Genomic DNA, 26,420 nt, shown 5'->3' with positions numbered 1-26,420 from the left:
CAGATGGGAAGAGCAAAGAAGGGAAAGAATGGCCAACCGCCACCCAGATACACTGTCTGACCCACTGCCGCTCCGAAGCCACACAGACTGACTTCCTCATACTCGCGGGAATGGCAAAGGTACCGGAGGGAGGCCACCCCGAGCCCAGGTGCCCGGGAAACACCAGCTTCCCTGGGGAGATGTGAATCTTGGATACTTTATCATTTATCCTGGGGGGACATTCACTCTCTCTGAGCTCCACTCGCTTGCTAGGCAACGGGGCCTTCCCACAAGGAAGAAGGAGAGGGAGACAGGACTCGAAGGAGCGGGGAGATCAGCAAGCCTCGCAAAAACGTCGGTTCTCCAGTAAAACGCCTTAGGTGGCTTCGCTAATTGAAGGTCATCACCAAATGCCAAGCGCTCTTCAGGCCAGCCAGTGCACAGGCAATAAGGCGTCCAAGACACGGCTCCTAAGGGTGACAGAGCCCCTATCCACGTGGCCCTCAGTGGGCATCTACAGCTGGGCGCTATTTCCCTGTTCGGGCGCAATGCTGCCTCTTCACCCCACGCTGCCAGGCACATCAGTCTTCTTCGTGGGGACAAGGGGAGAGAATGACTATGTCCTCTGAGTCCAGCCAGGCCTTCGCCACCTGGGAGGATCTGAGGCTCAGCCAGTCACAGGACAGGGCCTCAGCCCTGCTGGTAAGAGAGGAGGCACGTCTTCCTGTCTGGCTCAGGCTCCCCATGACGCCAGGGCAGAAGGAAGTGCTACCTTCCTGGCTAAACCGGCTGAGGGGTGAGGGAGGGGCAGGGACCACCGCTCTAAAGTGCTTGGTGTCCGGGCCTGATTGCTGGCCCTCCCCTCAGCAGCCAGGGGCACACTGGCACCAGTTCCTACAGGGAGGGTCCCCCGGAGGAAGAGGAATGGGAAAGGAGAGAGAAGACCGGCCCAGGGCCTCGCTGGAATTCCTACCAGGGACTGATGGGAGGCCTGGTCCACGGCAGACACAGCATCGTCCGTGGCCGGCTCCGGGTCGTCAGACGCCAGCTCGATGTTCTCCTGGGAAGGAAGGCGGAGCGTGGTAAGCCCAGGGCCGTGTGCGGGCGCGGCTCTGCGAGCAGGCGAGGTCAGCAAACCTGACCTCCTGTCCCACGCGGGAGCGCCCTCTAGCAGCCCGAGTGACAGTGCTCACTGCCTCCCAAGGCACCCTGTGCCAGGGACAACTAAGACCCTTCTACCCTCCTTTCTCGCTGAGCTAAAGCCACCCACTTCTGTTAGTTACATCTGCTGAGTAGACGTTGAGGAATAAGCCTTTCAGTTTCACACTCAGCCTTACACTTGAAGACAACTGTCCTTTTCCTCCTGAATCTTCTCTGACCCCCAATAAATATCTTCCCCAGGATCAATACCCCTCACCTCCAGACCTGTGGTAGGATTTCTAGATCTCGCCTCATCCAGGACACCCTTTCGTGAAGGAGCCCCAATGATCAGCCACCATTTTAACAGGTCAGGAGACAGGGGTAGGCCAGGCCCAACACACAGTGGCTTAGGTGGCACCTTAAAGGAGGGCAAGAAAGGGCTCCCGGGACCCTGAACCCAGCTTTAGTTCTTGGGGAGCAAACTCCACTAATTTCTAACACCCCATGCAACGTAGCTTGGGCAGGAAGAGAGGCCTGGGCCAGAGAGCACAGGTGGACAGACATTACAAGAGCGTAAAAGCTGGGAAGGGGCAGCCAGCGGGGAAGGTGGTTCGTCCCCTCACCCACTGCTGCCCTCCCTGAGGGGCCAAGGCCAGAGGGGGAGGCTTGGGGGCAGGGGGTAGGCAGCGCCAAGGTCAAGTGCTACCTCCTTGTATCGCTCCAGCTCCTGCACAAAGGTGCGCTCGTGGAAGAGCTTCTGCAGCCGGTCCTGGGCGTAGTTGTGGCACAGCTCCTCGAAGGAGGCCCCGCGGACCGCCCCGCCCTGCTCGGGGTTCTGGAAGCCCGGAGTATCCACAATCATCATAGAGCAGAGCGAGTGCTGGCTGGACTTGAGAGCCCTTCACGGGGAGAGGCTGGGTCAGAGCTGGCTAGGGCAGTGCCACTGAACAAGCCCCACTGGCAGCCCAGCCCTGCCCCGAGCAAGCTCCCATCCATCCATCCCTGTGCGCGTGCCCGAGACCCTGCTGGGGAGGGTGTGCCTCCCGCGGCCTATGAGGACACGGGGCCCTCTGCTGGTGGAAGATGGCACTGCCTGGGCCATCTCACGGCACGGAGCCTTCTACCCCACCTTGGTCAAGGCAGGAGGCCCGTGAGCTCCTGGGCCCTCCTGCTTGGCACTCACCGGTTCACCAGAGAGACAAGCAGGGTGAAGAGCTCGCTGTAGAGGCCGGACGCCATGCCCTCTAAGCACTCCAGCGCACTCAGTTTGGGGCCTGCGGGGCAAGAGCATCAGCTGTGTCTCCTGCTCCCTGGGATTCCCGTCCCCACCCTCGTACGCTCCCTCCCTACCCAGGGCCACGTCAGCAGGGGTCTTGGGGCTTCCTCTCCGGCTGATGGAAGTTCTGTCACCCCAGCAGTCTCCCCGCGGCAGAGAGAGCAGCGAGCCCTGGATGGAGCCTCCCGGTGACGTTCACCAGCCCAGGGGCTCAGTACCTGTCCCGTCTCCCAGGCCGCTCTCCTCGGGGCCCTGGCGGAAGGAGGTGGAGCGCTGCAGGGTGCTCCCCTTGTGCTGGTGCTTGAAGATGGATGAGGAGAGCTCCTCCAGGCTGCAGCCCAGCAGGTACGCGGCCTTCTGGGCCCACTCGTGGCGGGCAAACTGCTTGCGCCCACCTACGGGGTAGAAAGAACCATCTGGTGTCTCGGGTCTTCCTCCTGGGGCCACTCGATGCCCTCTGGCTCCCTGTTCCCATGGGACTGGGGAGTAGGCATCTTCCAGAGGCAAATCCAGCCCAGAGGACACCAGAGGGCTTCAGGCAAGACAAGGACAGCCAGCAACCGCCAGCTTCCCTTGTCCCTGGGGGATGGAGAGAATGAGCAAGTCCTAAAAGAGGAGGTAATACACTCTGCAGACACCAGAGGGCACCCTGTCAGCTTCCAACATCCATTTAGGGCTTGGCTCCTGGGGAAATGCAGTCAGTGGATGAGCCTGCCCACCTATGATGAGCACTGAGATCCACCTGTGCCTCGGAGGACAGGTCATGAGGGAGCACCGTGCTTTCCCTTCCCTGAACACATCAGGACCCTCCCTCTTACCTCCAGGCATCTGCCAGGGAAGACCACGGACACCCACCCGGGGCCCAGCAGTGGGACTAGGAGGCAGCCTCAGAGGAAAAAAAGCAGCCCACGCAGACAGAAGTGCCTCAGCCAATCTGTGTCTAATCACGGCAATTAGGGAACGCTAACAAGGAACAAGGTTTTACCTTCAGCAGCTTCTGTAAGGCAAAGGACCAGCATGCAGCATGCAAAGAAAAACAGCATGTTAGCAAACAGTCATCAACTGAGCCCGCCAGGCCCACGGGGAGGGATGGTGGAGGGCGGGCTTTGTGAGGATGAGCAGGCAGGAAAACACAACCACGTTCGGGAACACAAACGCGCGCACTCACGATCTCAAAGGAGTATGTAATCGCACTGACACACATACACAAGGACCTCCGAAGACAATCCCTCCCCCCCCCCCCCTCTCTCTCTCTCTCTCTCTCTCTCTCTCTCTCTCACGCGCGCGCACACACACACACACACACACACACACACACACACACCTTTTCCCCCTCAGCCTCCAATCCCCCTGGAAGCTCTGAGGAGGTAACAGACCCTGCTCACAAGGCAGGTCCATGTGCTACACACCCAGAACTCTCCGCCTGCAGTGAGCACTGAGTAGGGCTGGTTATAGGAAACCTGGGTTTGTCACCTCCTCAGAATGAAGGAACTTCCTTAAAGGCACAGCCAGCCAGCCACCCGCCTGGCCGCCTACAGTTTGGAGGACAACTTCTTTAGGACAAGCCTGCTTCCCTTTTGGTGGAGATGCCACCTGCTGGGATCACAAGGAGTCTAACACCTCCCTCCCACCGGTGCTTCCCGCTCCTGCTGAGCGGCCTGCAGCCCCTCACACCCCCCAGGAAGGTGAAGCCAAAGCCCCAGGTGCTGGTCGGAGGCTCCCCTCCCCCTGAACTGGAGGAGAGAGAGGTGACGAGGTCTCAGCGTGCCGCCCATCAGTGTAACCTCAGAGGAAGGCAGCAGAGTTTCCAAGCCAGGCCGAGCTCTAGCCATTCACAAGCCCCCAAGCACAAGTCCGGAAAAATGCAGCCCATTTGTTACCGTGGTGCTTGCTGCCCCCTAGTGGCCTTCACCCTGACATGCAAGAGGAAGAAACCGGCTACCAAACCAGTGGGGAGAAGGGTAGACTGGGGGACAACTGGCCTTGGGAAACCCCAGGAAGCAGGCCCACGCTACCCCACCTGCGCCCCAAGGGGGCATCATGAGAGCTTCTAGGATCTGGATGCAAAACAGATAGAAGCAGGTATTTTGGGGGGGGGGAGGGGGGCTCTTAGAAGCCCACAGCCAGCAGGCGCCCTCGCCGCCTCAACCCAGAGGTTTCTCCCAGGCCAGTCCCCTCATTACAACAGAACAAGCCCAGCCCCCAGAGAGAGCCCAGGGCAAGCACCAAGAGGGGGCCAGGGGGCCCGACACCCCAGGGAGGGGCCAAGGTCAGTTACCCTCTTGTTCCTCAGGGGCCTCTGTCAGAAAGGGAACAAGAAGGAGAGTTATTCCAGGGGGCTGCTCTGAGTCTGGCAGGGCCCTTCTCTTCCCCCTCAGCCTCTCAGCCCCCGGACCCCCGCTTTCACAGCGCTCCCCGCACTGCCACCCAAATTCGGGCCTCTGGCCATCACTGGCAGAGACGCTTCTCCGGGTGTCAGGAGCCTTCTGCTCCGATGTGGGGGGCTGGAAGAGGCACAGCGAAAGAGGGGTGTCTGACAACAGAGGAGGCTGGGCTGGGCAAGGACAAACTGGGCGAGGGAAGGTCCCCCAAAGGTCTCTTGGGCGACAGGCCGGACGGGGGGGGGGGGGGGCCGCGGCAGGTTACCTTTGGTGGCCCCCGCGGCCCCCAGGTGGTAGATGGCGGCCAGGATGAGCCAGCAGGCTTTCTGCTCGTCCGGAGAGACACCCAGCACCTTCATGGCCGCCTGCAGCTTACTGAACTGCTGGGCCGCCTTCTGCTTCTCCTCCGGCTGCGGGGACAGAGGGGCACGCTGGCACCGGATCTCAGAGGGGCTGCCTGCCCCCTCCCCCCGCAGCAGACCCCATGCCCTCAGGGAGGGCCAGGCTAGGGGAGGGCCACCTGGAGCCGGGCTCCTGCTTCTTCCTGTCTTTTATCCTCACCCCAGGACATGCTAATTGATTTTTGAGAGGGGAAGAGAGAGAGAGAGAGGAACATCGACTGGTCGCCTTCCCATACACGCCCTGACCGGGAACTGAACCAGGAACCTTTCGGTGTAAGGGACAACACTCCAACCTGCTGAGCCACACCGGCTGGGCATTGGAGGCTTCTTTTTACCCCCAAGGCCCAGAGCTGCCAACCCAGTCCCCACTGGCCCCCTCACCTTGGCCAGGGGCACAATCCCGAACACGTTGTTCTCCGACAAGTGGTTCAAGTGGAGCTCTGTCCTAGGGGCACAAACCAGGCATCGGCATGGGGCCCGGTCCCCGGGCCAGGCCGTCTCCCTCCCCGTGTGGAGACAGACAGACTCGCCTTCCAGACTCCGTTCTGTCGGCCCATCATGCCCTCCTGTCAGGCCAGCGGCTACTGCCTTCCCTAATTGGCTGGATGCCTGGCCAGGGGGCCGGTCTCCCCGGACCGGTCACCAGAGATGCTGTGGTGCCGAGTGTCCAGCCAGACCCCTGGGAGGAGGCAGGACACCTGCCTGAAGGGCGAGTCCCGCAGGACGGACCCTGAGCCCTCGGTTGCAAGAAGAGCTGGAGAGGAAATGCCCAAAGGCTGTGCGCTCAGCCTCATCATTCATCCTCTCCTCCACGAACACTGACAGCGAGTCTGAAGGCCTCACGGGAAGAGCCTGGCAGAGGGGCCAACCTGGGGGCAGGAGGGCCAGCTTCGAGGGAGGGCCCTGGAAAGGGGTTAGGTTTGGGCGCCTGTGTGGACCAGCTCAGCCCCCTATCGCTGTGTGACCGCCGGCAGGTTCCTGTATGTCAGGGTGCTTTCTCTCTAGGTCTGGCTCAGCAGAGATCCTAGCTAAGCACAGGGAACTCTGCGGGGTTGGTTCACTGTGCCCCTCACACATAGCCAGACCCCCTGTGCCCGGGAAAAGGGAGCTCCTGCCGGGCAGGGCCTTGGCTCATCCATCTCGTCACCCTCAGGGCCTGGCGATAAGCAAAGGGCACGGAGGCCATGGAGCGGCAAGGTCTCGGAACTCCCAGGGGGCTGGAGCCCAAAGCTCCCTCCCTCCCCGCTCCCTCTGTCCCCTCACCTGAGGGTGCCATCCCCACAGGCCAGCAGGTAGTAGAAGACATTGAACGTGGCCTCGCCGGCCGGGCGCCGAGCCACACGCAGCTTCTCCAGGAGCATCGTCTGTGGGCAGCGGGGAGGGTGTGGGCAAAGGAGGGACGGGCCCGGAAAAGCTTCTCCCGCCCAGGCCGGAAGGACTGGGCCCAGGGAACAGGCGGCTGCTGGTTAACCTCCGGGGGCTTAACCAGAGTGTGTGTGTGTGTGTGTGTGTGTGTGTGTGGTGTGGGGGGGTAAGACACGGAGACAGGCCCAGCTCACGGAGGACATGCCCCTCTGCCTACTTCCTCGGCTCAGCCTTCATGGGAAGCTGGACACTTGGTGGGCAGAGATTCCGTTTTGCAAGGAAAGGAGTCGGCTCTGGCTGGGCCTTCCTTTACGGACAGGCCAGTCTTCCCCGGGTGAAACCCCACTGAGAGAAGCCCCTGAGCATGGGGCGGGGCCTGGGCAGGAAGCCGAGCTGGGCCCCAGCCAGGGCAGCGGGCACAGCAAACAGCCTGGGGAAGGGTTGGGCAGAGCCGGCCAGCCCCAGGGCCGGGGTCCGTTTTGTTGGGGTCGAGTCCCAGGAAAAGGGGACACAGGAGAGAGCCTGGTTTCTAGGGCGAGACACCAGGCGGCCGGTCTCCCGCCGCCCTGAGCGCCCCCGCACCTGAATGGAGGCCGAGGCCACCTGGCCAGCTTGGTCGAAGTCCAGGGAGAGGATCTGGGAGAAGCGGGTGGCGTTGCCGTTCATGACGGTGGGGCTGTTGCCGAAGGCCTCCAGCAGGGTGTACAGGGCCTGCCACTTGTCTGCTGGAGAGGAGAGGCTCAGGGCCGTCAGTCAGGAAAGCCGGGGCCTCCACCCCCGGCCGCTCCCCAGGCCCAGGCCCAGGCCCTCACCAGAAAACACCTTGTTCCCGCCGGTGCCCGCGATGGTGGCCAGGTACTGCACCAGGTGCTGGCAGCTGGTGGTCTTGCCGCTGCCGCTGCTGCCCAGGAGGACGATGGACTGGTCCTGGCGGCTCATCAGCATCGCCCGGTACGCCGTCTGGGCCACGGCGTAGATGTGGGGCGCCATGTCCTCCCGCCGACACCCCTTGAACATGTGCATCACCTTGGGCGGGGGAGGGGAGGGGAGGACGGGTAGGCCCTTAGCTGGTCCCCTCAGATGCCCCTCGCCCCCAGGGTCCACGTCTTTCTGGGCCTTGCGGTCCAGGGCGGCAGAGGGATTCCGAGGCTAAGGCCAGGCAGATCCTCGCCACTGTCGGAGGCTGCGGGGGGGAGGGCGGGAGAGGGAGGGGGCTTTCTGTCCTCCCGCCCTGGACATGACACCTCTTCCCAAGGTCAGCTGCCAGAGCGGACAGGAGCCCGGGGGATGCCGAGGGGCAGGGGCAGAGCCAGGGAAGGCGGGGTAGGGGGATGGTTGGGTCCAGGAGGCAGCACAGGGGTGCAGGGGCGCCCCACCTTCTCGGAGTACAGCGCGGGGGCCCCGCGGGGGCTGAGGACCAGCAGGCTGGGGCCGGCGTACGTGTGCAGCAGGCCGGCGCCGTAGCGCTGGCGCAGGGTGTGCACCACGCTGGACTCGTTGAGGTACACCAGCGAGGCCAGGTCTTCCAGGCGGTCGCAGGACGGGGCGTTGGCCTGTGCGAGGGGACGGGCGGGCGGGAGGGCGCTGAAGGAGCCGAAGCCGCCTGCACTGCCGGCGGGCAGGCCCGCCCCGCTCAGCCTGCCGCCCGCCCGCCCGCCCGCCCGCGCCCTCCACCGGCCTCCTGCCCACCTTCTCCACGTCGTCCTCGTCCACGTCCAGGATGGCGCCATCGTGGTCCAGCTTCACGCGCACCTTCCCCTCGGGCAGGCTGAGCTCCTGGGATTTGAGCTGGCTGGCTGCAGAGCGGCGGGACAGTCAGGCGTGGGCCCGGGAGGGCTCTGCTGCCCTCTTGGGGCTCTTGATGGTCCTGCCTCCTCCCCCACTGTATCACCGGCCTCTCCTTGCTCACCGCCCAGCCCTTCCCAGATGCAGAAAGCACCCCCGAGGCCCTGAGACCCCAGAGGCCCGGGCGTCTGCCCCTGGGCGGCCCCAGGCTCACCCAGGGAGAAGCCGTCCTTATGGACCAGCCACACCTTCTCTGTCTCATGCCAGGCCTCCTCCGCGGCAATCTGCTCCTCTGTCTTCACCTGTCGGAGGGAGGGGAAAGACACACAGTCAGACTCTGCGCTGGGAAATGGGCAGGGACCATGGGAGAGAGGAGATCCTGGAGGGGGAGAAGGGCTTCCAGAGGAGCCGCTGGGCGAGGGGGGCAGCTGGTTGGCAGACACAGAACAGGGACAGCAGCGGTGCCAGAGGGAGAAGGCGGGAGGGCCAGGAGGGAGGGCGGTCCTGGGGAGCCTGGAGGACGAGGACACTGAGCTAGTGTCCCCGAGCCCGTGGCACAGGGAGCACGGGTCCAGGAGAGAGCGATCCCTGGAAAACAAATCAGCAGGTTCTACCCGCAGCTGCCCCTCCCCCGCCTCCCTGGGCAGCCTGGGGGATGAGTCCCCCAAGCCCCCAGCCCTCCCTGGGCCACCGCTGCTGTGACCGCTCAGGCCCAGCATCTCCCTCATCCCAATGGGCCCCCCCTTTCCAAGCCGGGGAAGGGCATTTCCTCATCAGGACCCGGGGAGGGGCGTCCCCTGAGGACCTCACAGTGCAGAATGGGAAGCAGGGCCCGCGTTTCAGCCTGGGCCTGGCCTTCCCCTCCAGAGGATGCTCCTCTGGGCAGGGGCGATGCCCAGATGCCCACGCCAGCCTCCCTGCTCCTTCTCCATGCCTCCTCAGAAGGCAGTGGGTACACAGACCTAGGTCATACACTCCGTCCCATGACCTGGACATGCTAAGGCCATCCAAGGCATGACCAGAGATGGGAAGACACTTGCATGCCACACAGATGGACACCAGAATGGGTATAGAGGGGCTGGGAGCCCCTGGAGGCCCCACGTGGTCACCAATCAGAAAGAAGCATCTGCATGGTGTGAAGCTGCCAAGCTTGGGCTGGGCAGGAATGGTGCCCCGGGGGAGCTTGGCAAACAGGAGGCAGACCCATCGGCCTCTTTTCGTTGTGTGTGGGCAAAGGGGCAACAGGTCATCCAGGGCCCTGCTGGGGGGATGGTCACCCCCGTGGCATGAAGCAGCCTTTAGGCTGCACCCCGCTCTCTGAGGACCCTCAGCTCTGAGGTACAGTTCGCCTGCTCGCATCCGCCCCCCTCCTGAGACCCGGGGCACACCCACTGACTGCTCTGTGACACTGAGCCCTGGGGAGGGGAAGGAAGGAAGGAAGACATAACGAGAGGAAGCATTCTCTCTGCCACGTTTCCTAGAGCTGACAGAGATCTGGGTTCTGCTCCCCGGTTGGATTCCGGCCTCCGAGAACGCTCTCCCTCGCTCACTGCCCTTCCCAGCTACGGAGGGAGAAGGCGGGGCTACCCCAGTGAGTGGTCCCCAGACTGCAGCCATCATGGCAGTGAAACTACCCTTCAGTGAGGAGGGTCGCTATGGGGTACCTATAGCTTCAAAGAAGGGAAGACATTAAAAAAAATGGTTAGTTTGTTATATCTGAAGAAATGTAGCTTTATATAAAACAAAATTATGTTGTACGTGTTGTCTTTTTAAAATCACGTGAGACAGGCAGAACCTTTGTCTTGAATGGGCACGTTCTGCGGGCCCAGTGTTTGAAGACCCATGTAGGAGGTGACGTCATAGGGCCATGACCCATAACTACCGGTAACTCCTTTAGAGCTAATTCGGAGGTGTGTTTCCCACATTGCCCAGCAGGTGGAGACAGAGAACGCTGCATCTTCAGGCTTGGGATGGGGACTGGAGGGGTAGAGGTGGCGGGTGTGGGTAGGGATTGAGCCTTTTCAGCTACCCAGAGTGAGCAGAACTGAAACACCCAGAAACCAAAACCCTGGGTCTCCCCTGGCTAAGGACCATGGACCACAGAAGCCAAACTCAAGTGGTGACACTCAATCCAGACTCTCCCCGAAGGGCCTGGCCCCGAGCTGCCCCATCTCCAACTCTGAGCGCTGCCTCCCGGGAGGATCCCGCCAGACCACAGGTGGAGACCGGAAGGGGAAGGAGGCCTTACGCTCCAGCAGGAGGCCCGAGCACAGACGCCGGCCCAGGTACAGGCCGGGGGTGGCAGGTGGTCGCCGGAGGAAGTGGAGGGCTCCTGGGGGGGACAGGAACACCCTACCTGGCTGTGGGCAGGAGAGGCGGCCTCGGGGTCCAGCTACCAGCAGCAGCAAAGAAGAGAGAAGAAGAGGGGTGAAGACAAGCAGACCATCGACACTCCCCTTCAGCAAGCACCCAGGGCCAAGTAGGCGGGCACACCAGGCTGCCCGGTGTGGGGTATGCGTGGGAATTTGCTCAGCACCAGGAGGGGGTTGCTGGCCTGGGCAGGTGGACTGAGCCCAGGACAGGACAGTCTCTCCCAGGCTGGCCATCTAGTCCATTCTGAGTTAGGCTCCTCTTCTGGGTGTTGCCAGGCCAGGCCTCCTCACCATATCCAGGGCCTTGTTCCCCTGGAAGCCCCTTGCCTTATGTAGAGGGCATTTCCCAGCCCAGCTCCCCAGCAGCCCTCAGATGCCAGGACAGGGCTGGCCCTGGCCTCCATACACACCATTCCCTTCAGAACTGTCATCACTGCCCTTCTCAGACACCAAGACCACCATAGCCCCAAGCCCAGGACCGCCACGCCACTCCCAGGCGGGCACACTGCCCACGGCACATGGCGGCATCACCCTGTCCGGTCCACACGCCCACTGCCTGAGCCTACGGCTCCTTGACCTCCCTGCCTCTAGTTGGTCACTTACAGGCCTTTCTGGGCAGGAAGGGGAGTCGGCCAGGCCTTGGACCTGCCTCTTAGAAACAGACAAGGAGTTAACAGGCCCCCTGGGTCCGGAGAGCCAGGGCATCAAAAAAGGGGAGTGTCAGCTGCCAACTCGACGCCCACCAGACTTTGGCACCAAGACACGTCCTCACAGCAAGAGAAGAGGGCCAGGAAAGGGGGGGGACCCCCGGCCAAGAGGGGCCGCTCCCACAGGCGCTAGGCTCCTGGCAGGAGCAGTGTCACTGTGCTCACACCCACCCCAGAGCCCGTGTCTCCGTTCTTGAAGTGGGGAGCCCACGTGAGGCCCCCAGAACCCAGGGAGCACCCTTCCATAGGCAGGTGCTCCCTCACACACAGACACAGACACACACACACACACACACACACAGAGACACAGACACACACACACACAGACACAGACACACACGCACACAGAGACACAGACACACACACACACACACAGAGACACAGACACACACACACACAGACACAGACACACACGCACACAGAGACACAGACACACACACACACACACACAGACACACAGACACAGACACACACACACACAGACACACACGCACACAGAGACACAGACACACACACACACACAGACACAGACACACACACACACACACACGCACACAGAGACACAGACACACACACGCACACACAGACACACACACACAGACACAGACACACACACACACACACGCACACACAGACACACACACACAGACACAGACACACACACAGACACAGACACACACACACACACAGACACAGACACACACACACACAGACATACACACACAGAGACACACGCACACACAGACACACACACACAGACACACACACACACAGACACACACGCACACAGAGACACAGACACACACACACACACAGACACAGACACACACACACACACACACACACACAGACACACACGCACACACAGACACAGACACACACACACACACAGACACAGACACACACACACACAGACATACACACACAGAGACACACACACACAGACACAGACACACACACACACACACGCACACAGAGACACAGACACACACACGCACACACAGACACACACACAGACACAGACACACACACGCACACGCACACGCACACGCACACGCACACGCACACGCACACGCTGGCCGCCAGCCTCAGGGAGAGGGGCCGGGGCCGCACGCGGGAGGTGGCATTACAGAGGCGGTGAAGATCCTCTCCAGCCGCAGGTGGGCCTCCTCCGCGGGGCTCAGCCGGACCTCGGGGGCAGCTCCTGCCTGGAGGTTAAACCAGCGTTAGTCCCGGCCCCGGGAGTGGTGGGGGCACCGCATGCCACGCTGCTAGCCCGGGAAGCCACGAGCACCCGGTGGGTAAGCGGAGTAGGGTCACGAAGGCACGCCGGGCACCGGTCCGAAGTTTTAAACGACCAGACAGGAAAGAAACATCAGGTGCCTGAGAGCTCTGAGGCTATTTCTTCTCATCGTCTTAACCACGTCGGCACCGGGGCGGCCCTGCCCTGCACGCACCCCCGGCCTCCGCCACCAGCCGCAGCGGCTGCAGGCCAAGCAGAGCTCATCTCTGATCCCAACTCCGCTCTGCTGAGAGGCGGGGGACAGGGAGCCAGAGGGAGGGCGGCGGCAGCCCAGGAACAAGCACACGATGCTCCCGGCTCCTGGGTGGTTGTCCCAGGGATGGCTGGTCACCTCGTGCCCTGCCCATCCAGCCAAAATGCCCCTGCCAGCGCCTGCGTAACTAGGAGGTCGCCTTCCTGGCGCAGAGTGAGCGGGAGGGCTGGGGAGAGCCGCGGCCTGCTCCTCTCTGGGTTCTGAGAGCCCTGAGAAGAATGGGAGAGGCGTGAGACCGGTCCTGGGGCCTCAGGCATCCCAGGGGCTGGAGACAGGCCAGGCCTGCAGGCTGTGCCCTGCCCGCCCCTTCCAGCCAGGAGCATGCAAGAGCAAGGGGAAGCAGGGGTGAAACCCCACCCCCGCCCACACACACCCCTCACGAGGCCTCAGAGGGTCTATAAACACGGGGAAGGCTTAAAGAGAACTGTCCCCAAGCCCATCCTCTCTGCCTCCAGCATCCTGTCCCACCCAGAAGGCACTTTGTGGACGGACAGCGCCCAGATCCAAAGGGGACCGACCCACGGTGCCCATCAGCCACCCAGGCACAGGGCTCCTCGAGATCCTGACGCCAGGCCTGCAGGTGGTGATGGCAATGATGGCGTTCATCACTCCTGTGACCAGCTTTACCGTCAATACGACCGTTTATCCATGGAGCACCCACCACGCCCGGCACTGGGCGGGGAGCACTCACTGTCTGAGTCACCTCTCACCTTCTCAGGAACCCTTCAAAGCAACCCCAACATCCAAAAAGCCCCCCCCCCCCAAACCAGAAGATGCTTCTCAACTATTTTGTTGGCCAGTCCTGACTGTTTACATTCTATCCCTCGGCGGCGTGGACATTTATAGGTTCTGCTGCGGAAATACACATGTTTGGCTATGAGGGGCTGCTCATTGTGTGCACTGCACGGCATTCTGAAATATAATAATCACCCATTTCCCAAACCCTTCTGGCCCCAAGGGCTGCAGAGAAGAACTGAACCCCTGCACTCTCCCCATGCAACAGATGAAGACTCGGGGGAGGGACCGGGCGGGGACCCCTCTGGGGTGAGAGTCTGGGAGGTGAACGCACAGAGGCCTCCCGACTCCAGTTCTTCTCACGCCTAGCACTGATCGGCTAAGACTCCGGATCTTGGCGTAGGGTCCGGAGTCAAAGGCTGAGCCCACGTCGCCGAGGACCAGCCCTGCCTCCCACAGAACAGCGGCATGCTGGTTAGTGGTCCCATCCCAGGGCCCAGGCCACACCGCTCCAGCATTCCGTCCGGGAGGGCCATGCAGCCCCGCCTTCGGCAAAGGCGCAGCCTGTGGGGGAGCCTTCGGAAGCCGGCGGTGAGGGTGCCTGGCCCTCGAGCGAGCGCGGGAGGGCGGTTAGTGACACACTCGGGTACCTCCTGCGGCACGTCAGGGGCTGGTGACTTGCACGGCGGCAATCCCGTGAGGTTCGGCTTCGGGCGAGCGGAGCCTGCGTCGGCCGGCTCTTCTGGCGAGGCTGGGGAGCACGGCTTCTCTGGGGTTCCGGGCTGGGCTGGGGAGTCCACCACCTCCGGGGAGCCGGGCTTCCCCGGGGAGCCTGGCTCCTGGCTGGGGGGCGTCTCTCCCTTCCCAGGAGACTGCCTGCTGCGGGGCTTGTGGTCCTTGCCCCTGCCCCGGGACATCAGGCTGCGCAGGCCCACGGAGAGCTCATCCTTGGCTGCCTCCTTCTTTGCTTCAGGCTTCGGTGGAGCAGGGGGAGGGGGAGGAGCAGGAGGAGGGGGAGGAGGCGGCGGCTTGGGACCGGGGGCTGCCTTTTCTCCCTTCTTGCCTCGAGCTGGGTGCTCAGGGGACTTGACCCCTCTGCTCAGAGGCTCCTTGGCATTCCCAGGCTCCTCGCCAGGCAGCACCTTGCTCACCACCTTCCTCACTGCGTTTGCCACCTTCTTCCGAGACAGGCCCGGGGCCTCCTCGGTCGGGCCATCGGCTGAGGCGGCGCCCAGGCCGTTCATGGCCGGAGAGGGCTCGGGGCTCTTGGTTCTCTGGGCCGTCTCTGCAGCTGCGGGGCTGGCGGGAGGCTGCGGACTCTTGGAGGGGCCGCTGCCCTCGAGCTACAGCCGCACAGATACAGGTAGACGTTAGCATCGGCCCGCGTCCCTGCCCACCCCATGCACAGGAAGGAGGAGGTGTGGCCTCGTGCCCAGCCCCGAAACAGACCTTCCATTCATGCAGCAAACAAGGCATGGCTCCGAGAGTAAGGTGACCAGATGTCCCAATTTTTAACAGTTTGTCCCGCATCCCGCGGCGTTTTAAAAATCGGGACTTTTTTATTTTTTATTTATTTATTTATTTTTTAAATATATTTTTTACAGAGAGGAAGGGAGAGAGATAGAGAGCTAGAAACGTCGGTGAGAGAGAGAAACATTGACCAGCTGCCTCTCGCACACCCCCTACCGGGGATGTGCCCGCAACCAATGTACATGCCCTTGACCGGAATCGAACCTGGGACCTTTCAGTCCGAAGACCGACGCTCTACCACTGAGCCAAACCGGTTTCAGCGAAAAATCGGGACTTTTTTTAAAACGCTGCGGGACGCGGGACAAATTGTAATCGGGACTGTCCCGCCAACAGCGGGACGTCTGGTCGTATAGTGGTGAGCATAGCTGCCTTCCAAGAGGCTTTCCAGCCAGCCTCTGAGAGAGTGGTGTCTCTCCCCCACAAAGACAGGCAGGTCCTGCTGCCACCTGCCAGGCTTAGCATGGAGCTGTGAGATGCCAACCCAGAACTCCTGGAGGCCCATGAGGTGCCCAGAATTACTGCTATACATCGGGGGTGGGGGGTGGGGGGGAGTGACCAAGCCCCAATCCAGATGAGCCCCGTCCCTCACAGCCCAAACACAGCAGGGCTGGAGCACAGAGAGGGCAAGGCCTCCTGCCTTTGTGGTCCCTCAGTCCCCTGGTCCCCCGGTTTTCTGGGCAGTCAGACCCAGGTCTGCTCATCCTGGTGAGGACGACGGTCAGGGAGCAATTCCTGGCCCCAAGGTATGCCAAGCGTCCTCCCTCCCTGCTCCTCCGGTCTGCGGCCACTGTCTACTCCCCACCTGCCTACTCCGCACCCGCCATCTCAAGGCGGCAGACACCCAGGCTGGCCCGGGAAGCTCCCACCTCGGCCTGCTCTCCGTCCGTCTCCGCTGTGCCCCTTCCTGCCAGCCTCCCAGAGGCTGGGCGCCTGCTGGCTCCCAGAGTGCACGTGTGGGACAATGGGAGGAGGAGGAGGCTGCTGCGGCCCACAAAGGGTTAAGTACTCAAGCTCCCAGGGCTCCCCTCTGCCCTGGAGCTGGGGCCCTGGCTCAGCCAGCCTGGCAGCCTCTGGGCACCCGGGAACTGCATGGAGTGCGCTGCTGGCACACGCCACCTGCTGTTCCTCCCCTTCCCCCAACCCTGGAGGGGACTGTCTGCGGACCCACAGGACTGCCAGTGGGGAGGCCAGGCTGGCTAGCGGCAGGGCAGAGTTGCCTGCGGAGCTAGCCACATTGCCTGGGGGGAGCGAGGCCAACGGAGGGGCTCCTTGCTGGCCAGGCCCTGGCACTAATGAGCTGTGTTCATGCCCTTGTTCCCCAAAACCATGGCCTTGGTTCTGGGGTGTAGCTGAGCACTGGGCTCCACGAGGGGCCGCCTGCCACCTCTGCTTGGCAGGAAGATGCTCACACAGTGGGCAGGCCTCTGGCTGCCATGTGGAGAGGCCGCCCCACGTCCTGAGAAGAGCTGAGCCCAGCAGCCCCAGCCCAGCGGCACTGGCCCTGCTGCAGGGGTGGGGAGGGGAGGGCGGGAAGGTGCTCTTCCTCCCTGGCAAGCCAGAGACTGCGGCGCTGGCTGGTGGCCCTAACTGCTGGGTCCTCCTCCCGTCCCCCCCTCCCCTCTGGCTCTCCTCCCTTCCCTTCTGGCTCTCCTCCCGTCCCCTCTCCCGGCAGATGATGAGGACAATGGCAGTGACGATGATGACAGTAACTGCTAACACCCATGCGGTGCTGATTATACGCTGGGCCGTCTTCTACACACTTTACATGTAATTTTCACACACAAAAAAAAACGCCAAAAAAACCCCTGGCATTCTCCAAGACCCCTCCGCCTATATCTCAAACATATCCCTCGGAAATCACAGGCTGGCCTTGTAGGATTGTTTACAGATTAGGTAGAAGCCACAATGCCTGACTAATCAAATCTCCACCCAAGGAAGCGAGGGGGAGGGGGAAGACAGTCTGGGGTCATGGCGTAATGGCATAGGATCTGTTTGGTGAGCCAGCTCCGCTCCGAGCTCTGGGCACGCCCACCTCCCAGCCACACATCTCTCGCCCTGGCTCTTCTGGAACCATCTCCCTCCTCTTGCCTTAAAAAGGGTCCCGCTTTATTCAGGTCTCCATCCTGAGGCAGAATGACTGGGGTGGGGGTGGCTGGGGGCCCCGGGCAGCTGGAGCCGGCCTCTGGGTCACCCGCCCCAAGCAGCTGACGGGGTCTCGAAACGAGACAGCAGCAGCTGCAGTGACATGCCTCCCTGCCTGGCTGGTGCTGCCCGGAGCGGCGTGAAGAGTCCCAGCAGCTGCGAGGCTGGTGCTCCCCACCTAAGGGCTCGCCCATCTAAGTCTCTCCAGCCCCAGAGGCTCAGGAAAGCAGAACTAAAGGTAGGAATGAAAGGGGGCGGGGCCTCTGGGGGAGGTCTCCAGAGTGCCTGGGCGTTACCCTCTCCTTCACCGGCCCCAGGTTAGCTTTGCACAGGCCACACTGTCTACCCCTTCCCCGGCATTCCCTCCAGCCACCCACACAGACGGGGCACCCCCATGCCCACCCGCCGACCCGCCCGCTCCACGGAACTGCCTCCCTGGCTCGGCTGGGCGGGGCGCACCACACACAGGGTCTTGGAGAAGCACTTACAGCCCCTTCCTCCTTGGCAGGAGGGCCAGGCTTGGGCAGAGTTCTGTCCTCCTCCTTCACCTGAGGGAGCAGACAGAGAAGTCACCAGCAGGGCAGGGCAGGGCAGGGCGGGGCGGGGCGGGGCGGGGGGACCCAGCACTCAAAGCCCAGAGGGCGAGCATCCTGCAGGCCTCTCTCTCCCTCAAGGGCAGGGCTCCTGGGCGCCCAGGGATCCTGGGGCCACGGAGCTGGACCACAGATACACTGGGGTCAACACTGCCCGGTGACCACTTCCAGAATGGAGAGTCTCTGTGGGAGCCGAGGCCAAGGACCCTTGCCCTCACCGACCGCCACGTGGCCGGCGGGCGCTGTGCAAAGAGGGCCACCGTGAACCTGGCGTCCCGGCCTGGGTTTCAGGGTGGAGAGGGAGATCCGGCTAATTCACCTCGGGCGACACCGCACCCGCCATTCCAGCTCAGACAAGGAGTGGTCTGACAAGGACCCCGGTGAGGGGCTGCAGGGCCACAGGACTCCGTGGAGGCGCCTCTGTCAGGCTGGTTCTGGCTGTTTGGTGGCTTCAGCACAGAGCCGAGGGCCTGCTCAAGCCGATGGCTGAGCTCTGACTGGAAGCGGGAAGTGGGGCAGAGGCAGACTCAGGAGGCCCGACATCTTCCCAACCTCAGACCCACCAACTGCCAACCAGGCAGGGGTGGGAGGGCACCCCGAGGCTGGGGGGGGGGTGGGTGTGGGGGAGGAACGTGCTGCCTGAGCCGGCCGCTCTGGCCGGGTTTTGTGGCTCTGGCCAGCTCGGAGGAGAGGAGCAGAGTCAGGGGCCAACTCGGATGCCATAATGAACCCGGGGGAAAAGGACAGACCATACGGACACTCTGAAGGTTCTTTCTGTTCAGAGACTGGCTCAGAACACACCCAGGGGGGCAGGCCCCCAGGCTGGGAGGGCCCCCTCCTTCCCCCTCCCCTAGCATCTCTCCCTCCACAAGCTCAGGCAGTCCGAGTGGATTTCATTTCTCGTCTTTCCTCAGGCACTTAGGACTGCAGAAAAGGAAGGTCTGTTATCGTCGCTGCCCGGCCCCGGCCCCGGCCCCGGCCCCCAGCACGCCTTTCTCTCCCGGCACAATGTGCTAAGAAGGAGCCTTTCATTCCGAACGGAGAGATCCTCGGAAACTCTCCCAGGGTCACGTTCGGCGTCCACCTGGGGGACTCGCGCTGGGAACCGGGGCCGTGGCTGATCCTGAGCTCTAATGAGCAGGCCCCGGGGCACTGACCAGCAGGACGGCCACTGCCCTGTGACAGCGGCATCTCGCCCACAGAACTGTTTTCAATGGGCTCAAGCTTCAAAGGTAGCTCATCCTGCCACAGACAGAGGGGGAACGGCCATTTCCACCTGCGTGGACTCCACTGCTTTAGAAACCGGGTCTGGAGCTGAGACAGGGAAGGGAGGGGCCGGTGGAGAGGGGATCAAGAGGAGTGGCAGAGTGTAGGTCTGCGCCTGCTGCCCCACCGACGCCCACCCCTCACCCGCCCCCACCCCCACCCCCAGGGACACACGGTGCTCATGCTCCGGGCACGCAGGTTAGAGGCAGGGCAAACACACACCTCGCAGACACACGCATGGCCGCACGCAGTGCTGTTAGCTCAGGCACGGGTTGGCCCAGACTCCCCGTCTGCTCCGCATCCTTCACCGGCACAAGTCTGCCCGTCTCCCTCCGGTGACGAGCCTGGGACCCCGAGCGTCTTACCCAAGTGGTGAGGCATTGGGGAAACACTGGCTCTCCCCCCAAATGTTTGGGACACCAGGCCCAGCGCTGAGCTCAGCTCTGGATTTAGCCTGAGGCTGACTCACCGCCCCTTCCCCCCGCCCGGAGGGCTCTGCCTGGTGTAGGTCACGGCCCAGCTGGGGACTGTGCACTGCTCGGAGGCACACCCAGCTCTGCAGCCTGAGCCGCCCTCTGGACCCGGGCAGCCCGGCTCTTTCTCCCGCCCTCCACAGCCCCCAGGCGCGGGGAGACCCAGCTCCGAGGCCTCGGAGCCAAGGCCATTCCCAGGGGCCCCTCCATAGCAGTCCACGCTCCCGGGGGTGGGTCAGAACAGCAGGGCTTGGGGGGCTGGAAAGGGGGTGGAAGGGTTAATGTGGAGGGGCACCCGAGGGACAAAAGGCAGCTCAGCTTACTCGAGGTGGAGCTCGGGAGAGGAGCATGACTCAGCGCAGGAGCCCATTCAGGCAGAAGTGCGTTCGCTGCCCCCCCCCCCCCCGTTACTCTCCCCAGCCCCCCAATACGCACACATGCCCCGTCCATCTCTGGTTTCCAAAGCTCCCTCTCTCACAAGCCGGTCTCCTCCTGCACACGCCATGCCAAGCACAGAGGAAAAGCCAAAAGGTTTTGAAATCCAACTTTCCTTTTGCTCCCAGAAGGCAAACCTCGATGAAAAGGCCATGGCGCCGAGGAGCCTGCACCCTGGGTCAGAGGAGAAACGGGGTGGGCAGGGTCTCTCAGGGACTCGGCGTCTTCCTGTAGGCCAGGGCCTGCCAGGGCGAACACTGTGGGCAACAGAGGGAGAAGGGGATGGAGCAGAGGAGGGAGGATTACAAAGCTCAAAAGGTCAGAGAGGAGTAAGGAGTAAAATATTAGAGGAGAGAGAAGGCAGCGTGGGGTATGGACGCAGACCTTCCTGCCCTTGAACGCTCGCTGTGTGCCCTCACATACGCTGCGTCACCTCTCGGAGCCTCTCTGTAGAAGCAGGGCCTGGGCCGGTCTAGACAATGGCTACAGTCCGTTCTAGGCCTGGAGCCCTCGGAGTCTGGGTGGGGAGAGGCCCTCAAGCCCTCACCAGGGAACCAAAGCTGCAGGCCTGTGCCCTGGGAGGGAACCCAGAGCCCTGGCCACTCTGCCTTCTACTTACAACACACCGTTCCCCGCCGGGAGCGAGAGGCCCCGGAACGGAAAGCCGCCCCGCTCCCAGGTTAGAAACCGGAGCTGCTCCTCTGGAGATCAACGGGCAGGATCCGCCTCAGTCCAAGGAGAGACTTCGTCCAAAGAAGCCACTCAACTCGGAGGGGTTTAAGCACCGGCTCACTCTGATGGCTGCTCATAACGAAGGGACAGCGGAAATGAAAGAACTGCTGTTTCTCACTTGCTTTGTTGACGTTTCTGTCTTACCGCGCAGTTCATCAGGAGACAAGTGTGCTGAACGAACAGCTCTGTTCTCGGACCTCCCGCTCGGGGTTTCCTCTCCGTGCGGAAGGGGCCCGTCCACCCCAGGCTGCAGGACCGCCAGGCGGCTCACACCGGGGCCGACTCCTCTGCATCAGCTGTTCTTAAGAATGCCACTCCGAGCACACATGTGGGGTTCTCCTCCAAGGGAAGCGCACTCTGTGGCTTTTGTGCAGAATCGCCTGGGCGATTTCTGTCTTACTGCGCAGTTCATCAGGAGACAAGTGTGCTGCCTTACCGCTGAGTCGATGTGCTTAGGATCAACACCAACCTGTTTTTATCTAATACAAGAGGCCCGATGCACGAAATTCATGCAAGAGGAGGCCTCCCTTCCCCCGGCTGCTGGCACTGGCTTCCCTCTGGCACCTGGGGCCTGGGCTTCTCTCGCGCGCCAGCTCCGTCCGGGAGGACGGAAGGACGTCCGGAAGAATGTCCAGTCTAATTAGCATATTACGCTTTTATTATTATAGATTATTATAGATAGGAACTCAGCCCCAAAGATGGTGGCGATGTCTCTGCTACCATCCCCGACCCAGAGCTGGGAACAAATGGCTCCCTGGAGCAAGGCCCCTCTTCCTGGCCTGGTCGCCCTGAGAGAGTTCGGCTGTTTCCAACAAGAGCAGTAATTACTGAATGTGAGACACCTGCCGTGAGATGGGCCCTGTCCATGCATTTAACGTGTATTTTCTAATCCACACTTTACAACAGTCTCGTGACATGGGAATTATTATTATTCCCATTTCACCGATGAGGGGGAAAACAACAACTCAGAAGGAGATTAAGTCACAAAGCTGATGGATAAGTGGTTGAGCCGGGATTTGAACCCAAGCCGCTCTGATTGCAAAGCCTGTGCTGCTCCCAGAGAGGTCACCTTTCTTGCTGTGCGAGGCCGGGTCAGGGGGGCGGAGTCATCCTTAGCAGCCAACTCCCGCTAACATTCCGCATCAGCCGCAAGGTTCCGGAGGGCCGGGCCAAGCCAGAAAGCATGGCTTGGAGGTGCGGTGTTTCCCGGTGTTCAATGCAGCCAAACGGAGTCTCTGGGCTTGCGAAGGGGGCTCCCACCGCGGCCCCACCGCTCACTGAGGCCTGGCCATCCCGTCCCCCTCCTCTCCGGCCTTCTGGCCTCTTCTTTTGAGGAAGGGAAGAGAAACCGATCCTCGCTGAATACTCACCGTCAGCCAGGTGGTCTCCACTTAATCCTCACAGCCACCCACTTTCTAGAGAAGGAACCTGAGAGGGTGAGCACTGTGCTGAGGCCCCGGAGCCGGAGAGTGGGCAGCACTGGGAGTCACCACCAGGCTGGGTCTTGGGGAGCGCGGAGTGTGTCCACAGGGTCCCCCGGACTCCGGTTTACTCCCGGGCAGCGCTCTCGTTTACCCATCCCGTGGGGTCACTTCCTCAATGCTTGTTGCACCGCAGTGCTGCCAGGGGGTCCCTGTGAACTGTGGACAATCACACCTGCCCGTCCCGAGTCCCAGGGAAGTGGGAAAAACTACTGAGCAACAATGAATAGACAGGAAACTCCATGCCACGGATAGCTCCTTGGGAGCCATGAAACGCATTATGCCTGGCCTGACCACCCATCTCCAGGAATGTGTGTGCAATAAGGCGGCTTAAGGAAAGGAAGAGAGGCCTTGGCAGGGCAGCTCAATGGTTAAGACTCACAGGCGTCTTCAAACTACGGCCCGTGGGCCACATGCGGCCCGCCAGGTTTTTTGGGCAGTGAGCGCAGCCGAGGTGTTACAGTAGGAATTAGTAGTTCATATAGTCCGGCCCTCCAGCTCTCTGAGGGACCGTGATCCTTAAAAAGTTTGAGGACGCCTGGTTAAGAGTGTGGTCCCGATACACCAAGGCTGTGGGTTAGATCTCTGGTCAGGGCACATACAAGGAACAAACAATGAATACATAAATAAGTGCAACAACAAATCCATGTTTCTCTCTCCCTTTCTCTCCCTCAAATCAATATATATATAAATAATAATATATATAAATAATATATATAAATTTTATATATATATTTATTACAGAGCGGAAGGGAGAAGAATAGAGCATTAGAAACGTCGATGAGAGAGAAACATCGATCAGCTGCCTCCTGCACACTCCCTACGGGGTATGTTCCCACAACCAAGGTACATGCCCTTGACCGGAATCGAACCTGAGACCCTTCAGTCCGCAGGCCGACACTCTATCCACTGAGCCAAACCGGTTTGGGCCCAATATATATATAGTACATATATTTTTTAATTTTAAAAATTAAAGGGCAAGAAAGAAAGAAATCTACAAATCCATGAGAAGACTTTAAAAGATGCACTCTATATAATAGCCCCCAATTGGAAGCAACCGGAATGCCTAGCATTAGGGGTTATTTAACCATGGTGCTTTGGTACAACATGCTAACAAATATGTGGACCACATGGAGCACTTCACCTAAAATAACATCCATCAGGAAAACTAGGAACTACATAAAACAGTGACCATGATGATCCTGTAAACCGTGTGAATTAGACACAATAGAGATGCTATTTTATGTATTGAGTACTTCCTGTTTATTTCTTCTGTAAACATGACTAGTCAATAAAAAAAAATGCTGAGAATACATAATAGCTAGAAGCATTTGCTCTCAAAGAGGAGGAAACCCAAGAAAGGTGCTGAGGGCCCCCCCCCCCCCCTCCGCGCAGCCCCAGATGGCTTCCACGGCTCAGGGGGCTGAGCCAGGCTGGGCCTGACCCTCTGCGTGGCCAGCGAGGACCGTCTGCCCTTCACTTACCGTCCTCTGAGCCCATCACAGGAGGGACTGGAGGCACGAATACGCCCAGGAGGGCCATTCCACCCACCAGATACCCGTAGGCATGGAATGCCCCACATGGACAAATGCATCGAGGCCTAAGGGCCCATGCAGGATGCCTACATCCTGCAGCTCCCAGGAGCAGCAGGTGCCCTGAGAGGGGGGGGGGGGGTCGTTTACCCGGAAGAAGAGAACTTGGCACCTCTCCTCTCTGCCAACATCCATGCACGCTGTGGGACGCACATTCTGAGGTGCAGAAGGTAGGTCCCAGGCGAGCCTCTCCCTGACAGGCCCCGCCCAGCACCAGCAGCTTACATAAATGTCGGGGTGCGGGGAGCAGGAAGTGACAGTAAGGAACGTTGCCCTGCACGGAGCAGGTACTATAAGTGCCAGGCACTGTGCTGACCCCTTTACATGCATCCTCTCACGTACTCCCCACGGCATCCCTCTGAAGTAGATACCGGTGTGATTCCTGCTTGACAAAGGAGCCAAAGGAGGCCCAGAAATGACGTGCCCACGCCTCACGGCAGCAAGTGCCACCTTGGGACTCAGGTGTGTCCTCCGGCCAGAACTTCCGGGGCTCCGGGTAAGGGACAGAAGCAAGCCCTGCCTCCACCTCCCTGTCACCTGCCCTGTGTCCTTCCATGGCATCCCCTGCCCAAGCCACAGCTGGGGGGACAGCGGGGTTTCCATAGACACCAGCTCCTCAACCAACTTCCGGCATGACCCAACCAGCTTCCCCCAGGGCGGCTGGGGAGGGGCAGGGGCGCTGCAGGGCGTGGCCTGAGGCACAGGAAGAGGAAGAAGAGCTGGGCAGGGACATGCTGGGCCCTCCCCGAGCTGGGGCGGAACAGAGAGCAGCCCAGTGCTCGCAGCTCCTGCCAGGCAGGCAGGCAGGAGGAAGCAGGTGCACGGGAATGGCTTCCTGCTGCCACCACAGTTGCAGAGGGCCTGGGTTTCCTCCTCTAACGGCCGGCCGGCCCTGCTGGAGGCCCCTCTTCCCTGGGGACACTCGCTGTCCCTCTGCAGGGCACGCTGCCATCTGCCCGGCCATCATCGTGCATGGCCCCAAAGCATAGACCTGGTGGCCCAGAGTGGGCTGGACCAGGAAACACCCACCTCTCAGGCCCCACCCCCACCTGCCCACACACCTCCACCCTGGTGCCAGAGTTATGGCCCGGGCAGGGCAGACCTTGGGCACGGACAGATGACAATGCTCAGGGGCACAGCTCAGGCTCCTGCTACACCTCCACGCCAGGCCAGGCCAGCCCACACTCTGCCAACTGCTGACACAACTGAAAGCCTCACCCTTGGCGGCCGGGAGGGGCGGCGTGGGGGGAACGCAGGCAGTCATGGCTCTCCTCACTCGCTTTTTAAAGGAACTTACTCCCCTGCTAAAAAACAGACCCAAAGGCCACCGGGGCATCCCCGGGAAGCCATCTGCACCCCTGCGAAGTGTCCGACCCACAGACACGGCGGAGGCAGTGCGGGAGGGAAGGCCGCACGCTACCCCAAGGAACCCCTCTCACACCGCCCTCTCCTGTCTGCCAGGAGGGACGGGGGGCAGAGGGCTGTCCTGGCCACACAAAGCAGGGGACAGGACTTCCAAAGCCCGGGGGGCCTGGGGTCCCGGACTCTGGAAGTAACCAGTGCCCGGAGGAGTGAAGGCCCCGGGCCCTGGTGGTTTGTGGGGAGGCGTGTCACCGCCTGCGGGGCGGCTGGCACGGCCCCAGGGCGCGGAGGCTCAGACGCAGCCTGGCCCCTCGCCGCGGAGGAGGGTGAGGCTGCCCGGGCTGAGGGACTCCCTGCCGCCCAGCGGCTCGGAGAGAAGACCCGAGGCTGCCTCTCCCTCCCTCCTCACCGCCTCCAGCCACGTCCCGGGAGATCACGGACCGGCCCCTCCTTTCCTCAAGGAGGAAACGGCCTGAGGAGCCGGGGACGTCCCCGGGGTGGGGGGTCAGAGGGACACTCACCCGCATGGCCTGGCCGGGAGCAGCCCAGAGCGAGGAGTCTCTTGTCCGATGCTGCTCCGTTAGCAGCTCAAAATAGCCCCGGCCGCAGCCCCGCCCCTGCGCCCCTCCCTCCCCGCCCCTCCCGCCCGGAGGGCCCGATGCCCGGCCTGGCCGGAGCCGGGAGGCAGGAGCGGCTGGAGGACTGCGGGCGCCAGGTGTGCCGCCTGGAGGAGGAGGGCGACAGCGGCGCGTGCGGAAGGGATGGCGGAGGCCCGCGGAGGAAAGGCACCGGGTGGGGGGCAGGCGGTGGTGGAGGGTTAGGGGCCAGGGGCAGGGAGAGGGGGACTTTCCTACCGACACACACCCCAGCCTCCAGACAGCTGAGCTGATATGGTCCCTAAAAATAGCAGAGGAATTTGAGACCTGCAGCCCCCGGCCCCACAGGCCAGGGTCAGGACAAGCACATGCGCCTTCATGCACACACACACACACACACACACACACACGCACATGCATGCCAGCACACACGAACACTATCACAGCAGTGTTCTCACGAACACACAAACCGCAGGCTCACCCCAGCCATCCAGTTACTGTGGCGGAGGCCACGTCGGCTT

At 61.7% G+C, this 26,420-nt stretch overlaps 1 protein-coding gene across 15 annotated transcripts in view; it reads right to left on the bottom strand.

Annotated features, from left to right (window-relative positions):
• Positions 1-26,420, bottom strand: part of MYO18A (myosin XVIIIA) — a 103,741-nt gene that overhangs the window by 39,187 nt on the left and 38,134 nt on the right. For 4 of the 15 annotated variants that reach the window (XM_045571070.1, XM_045571071.1, XM_036408710.2 and 1 more), the window contains exons 3-15: positions 8,542-8,629; positions 8,232-8,338; positions 7,919-8,095; positions 7,355-7,568; positions 7,125-7,267; positions 6,441-6,541; positions 5,559-5,622; positions 5,042-5,186; positions 3,381-3,392; positions 2,614-2,790; positions 2,303-2,393; positions 1,826-2,018; positions 953-1,039 (exon numbers count right to left, since the gene is read on the bottom strand). In XM_045571070.1, coding sequence (XP_045427026.1) covers positions 953-1,039; positions 1,826-2,018; positions 2,303-2,393; positions 2,614-2,790; positions 3,381-3,392; positions 5,042-5,186; positions 5,559-5,622; positions 6,441-6,541; positions 7,125-7,267; positions 7,355-7,568; positions 7,919-8,095; positions 8,232-8,338; positions 8,542-8,629 — 1,599 coding nt within the window. Of the gene's footprint in view, positions 1-952; positions 1,040-1,825; positions 2,019-2,302; positions 2,394-2,613; positions 2,791-3,380; positions 3,393-4,673; positions 4,695-5,041; positions 5,187-5,558; positions 5,623-6,440; positions 6,542-7,124; positions 7,268-7,354; positions 7,569-7,918; positions 8,096-8,231; positions 8,339-8,541; positions 8,630-10,575; positions 10,720-12,536; positions 12,615-17,857; positions 17,918-26,420 lie in introns of all 15 variants that reach the window. The other 11 variants (XM_045571068.1, XM_045571072.1, XM_045571061.1 and 8 more) reach the window with 10 other exon arrangements.

This window comes from Pipistrellus kuhlii, unplaced genomic scaffold (genome assembly GCF_014108245.1).
Source record: "Pipistrellus kuhlii isolate mPipKuh1 unplaced genomic scaffold, mPipKuh1.p scaffold_m20_p_39, whole genome shotgun sequence".
Taxonomy (NCBI): domain Eukaryota; kingdom Metazoa; phylum Chordata; class Mammalia; order Chiroptera; family Vespertilionidae; genus Pipistrellus; species Pipistrellus kuhlii.
This window is presented reverse-complemented; position numbering and strand designations above follow the sequence as displayed.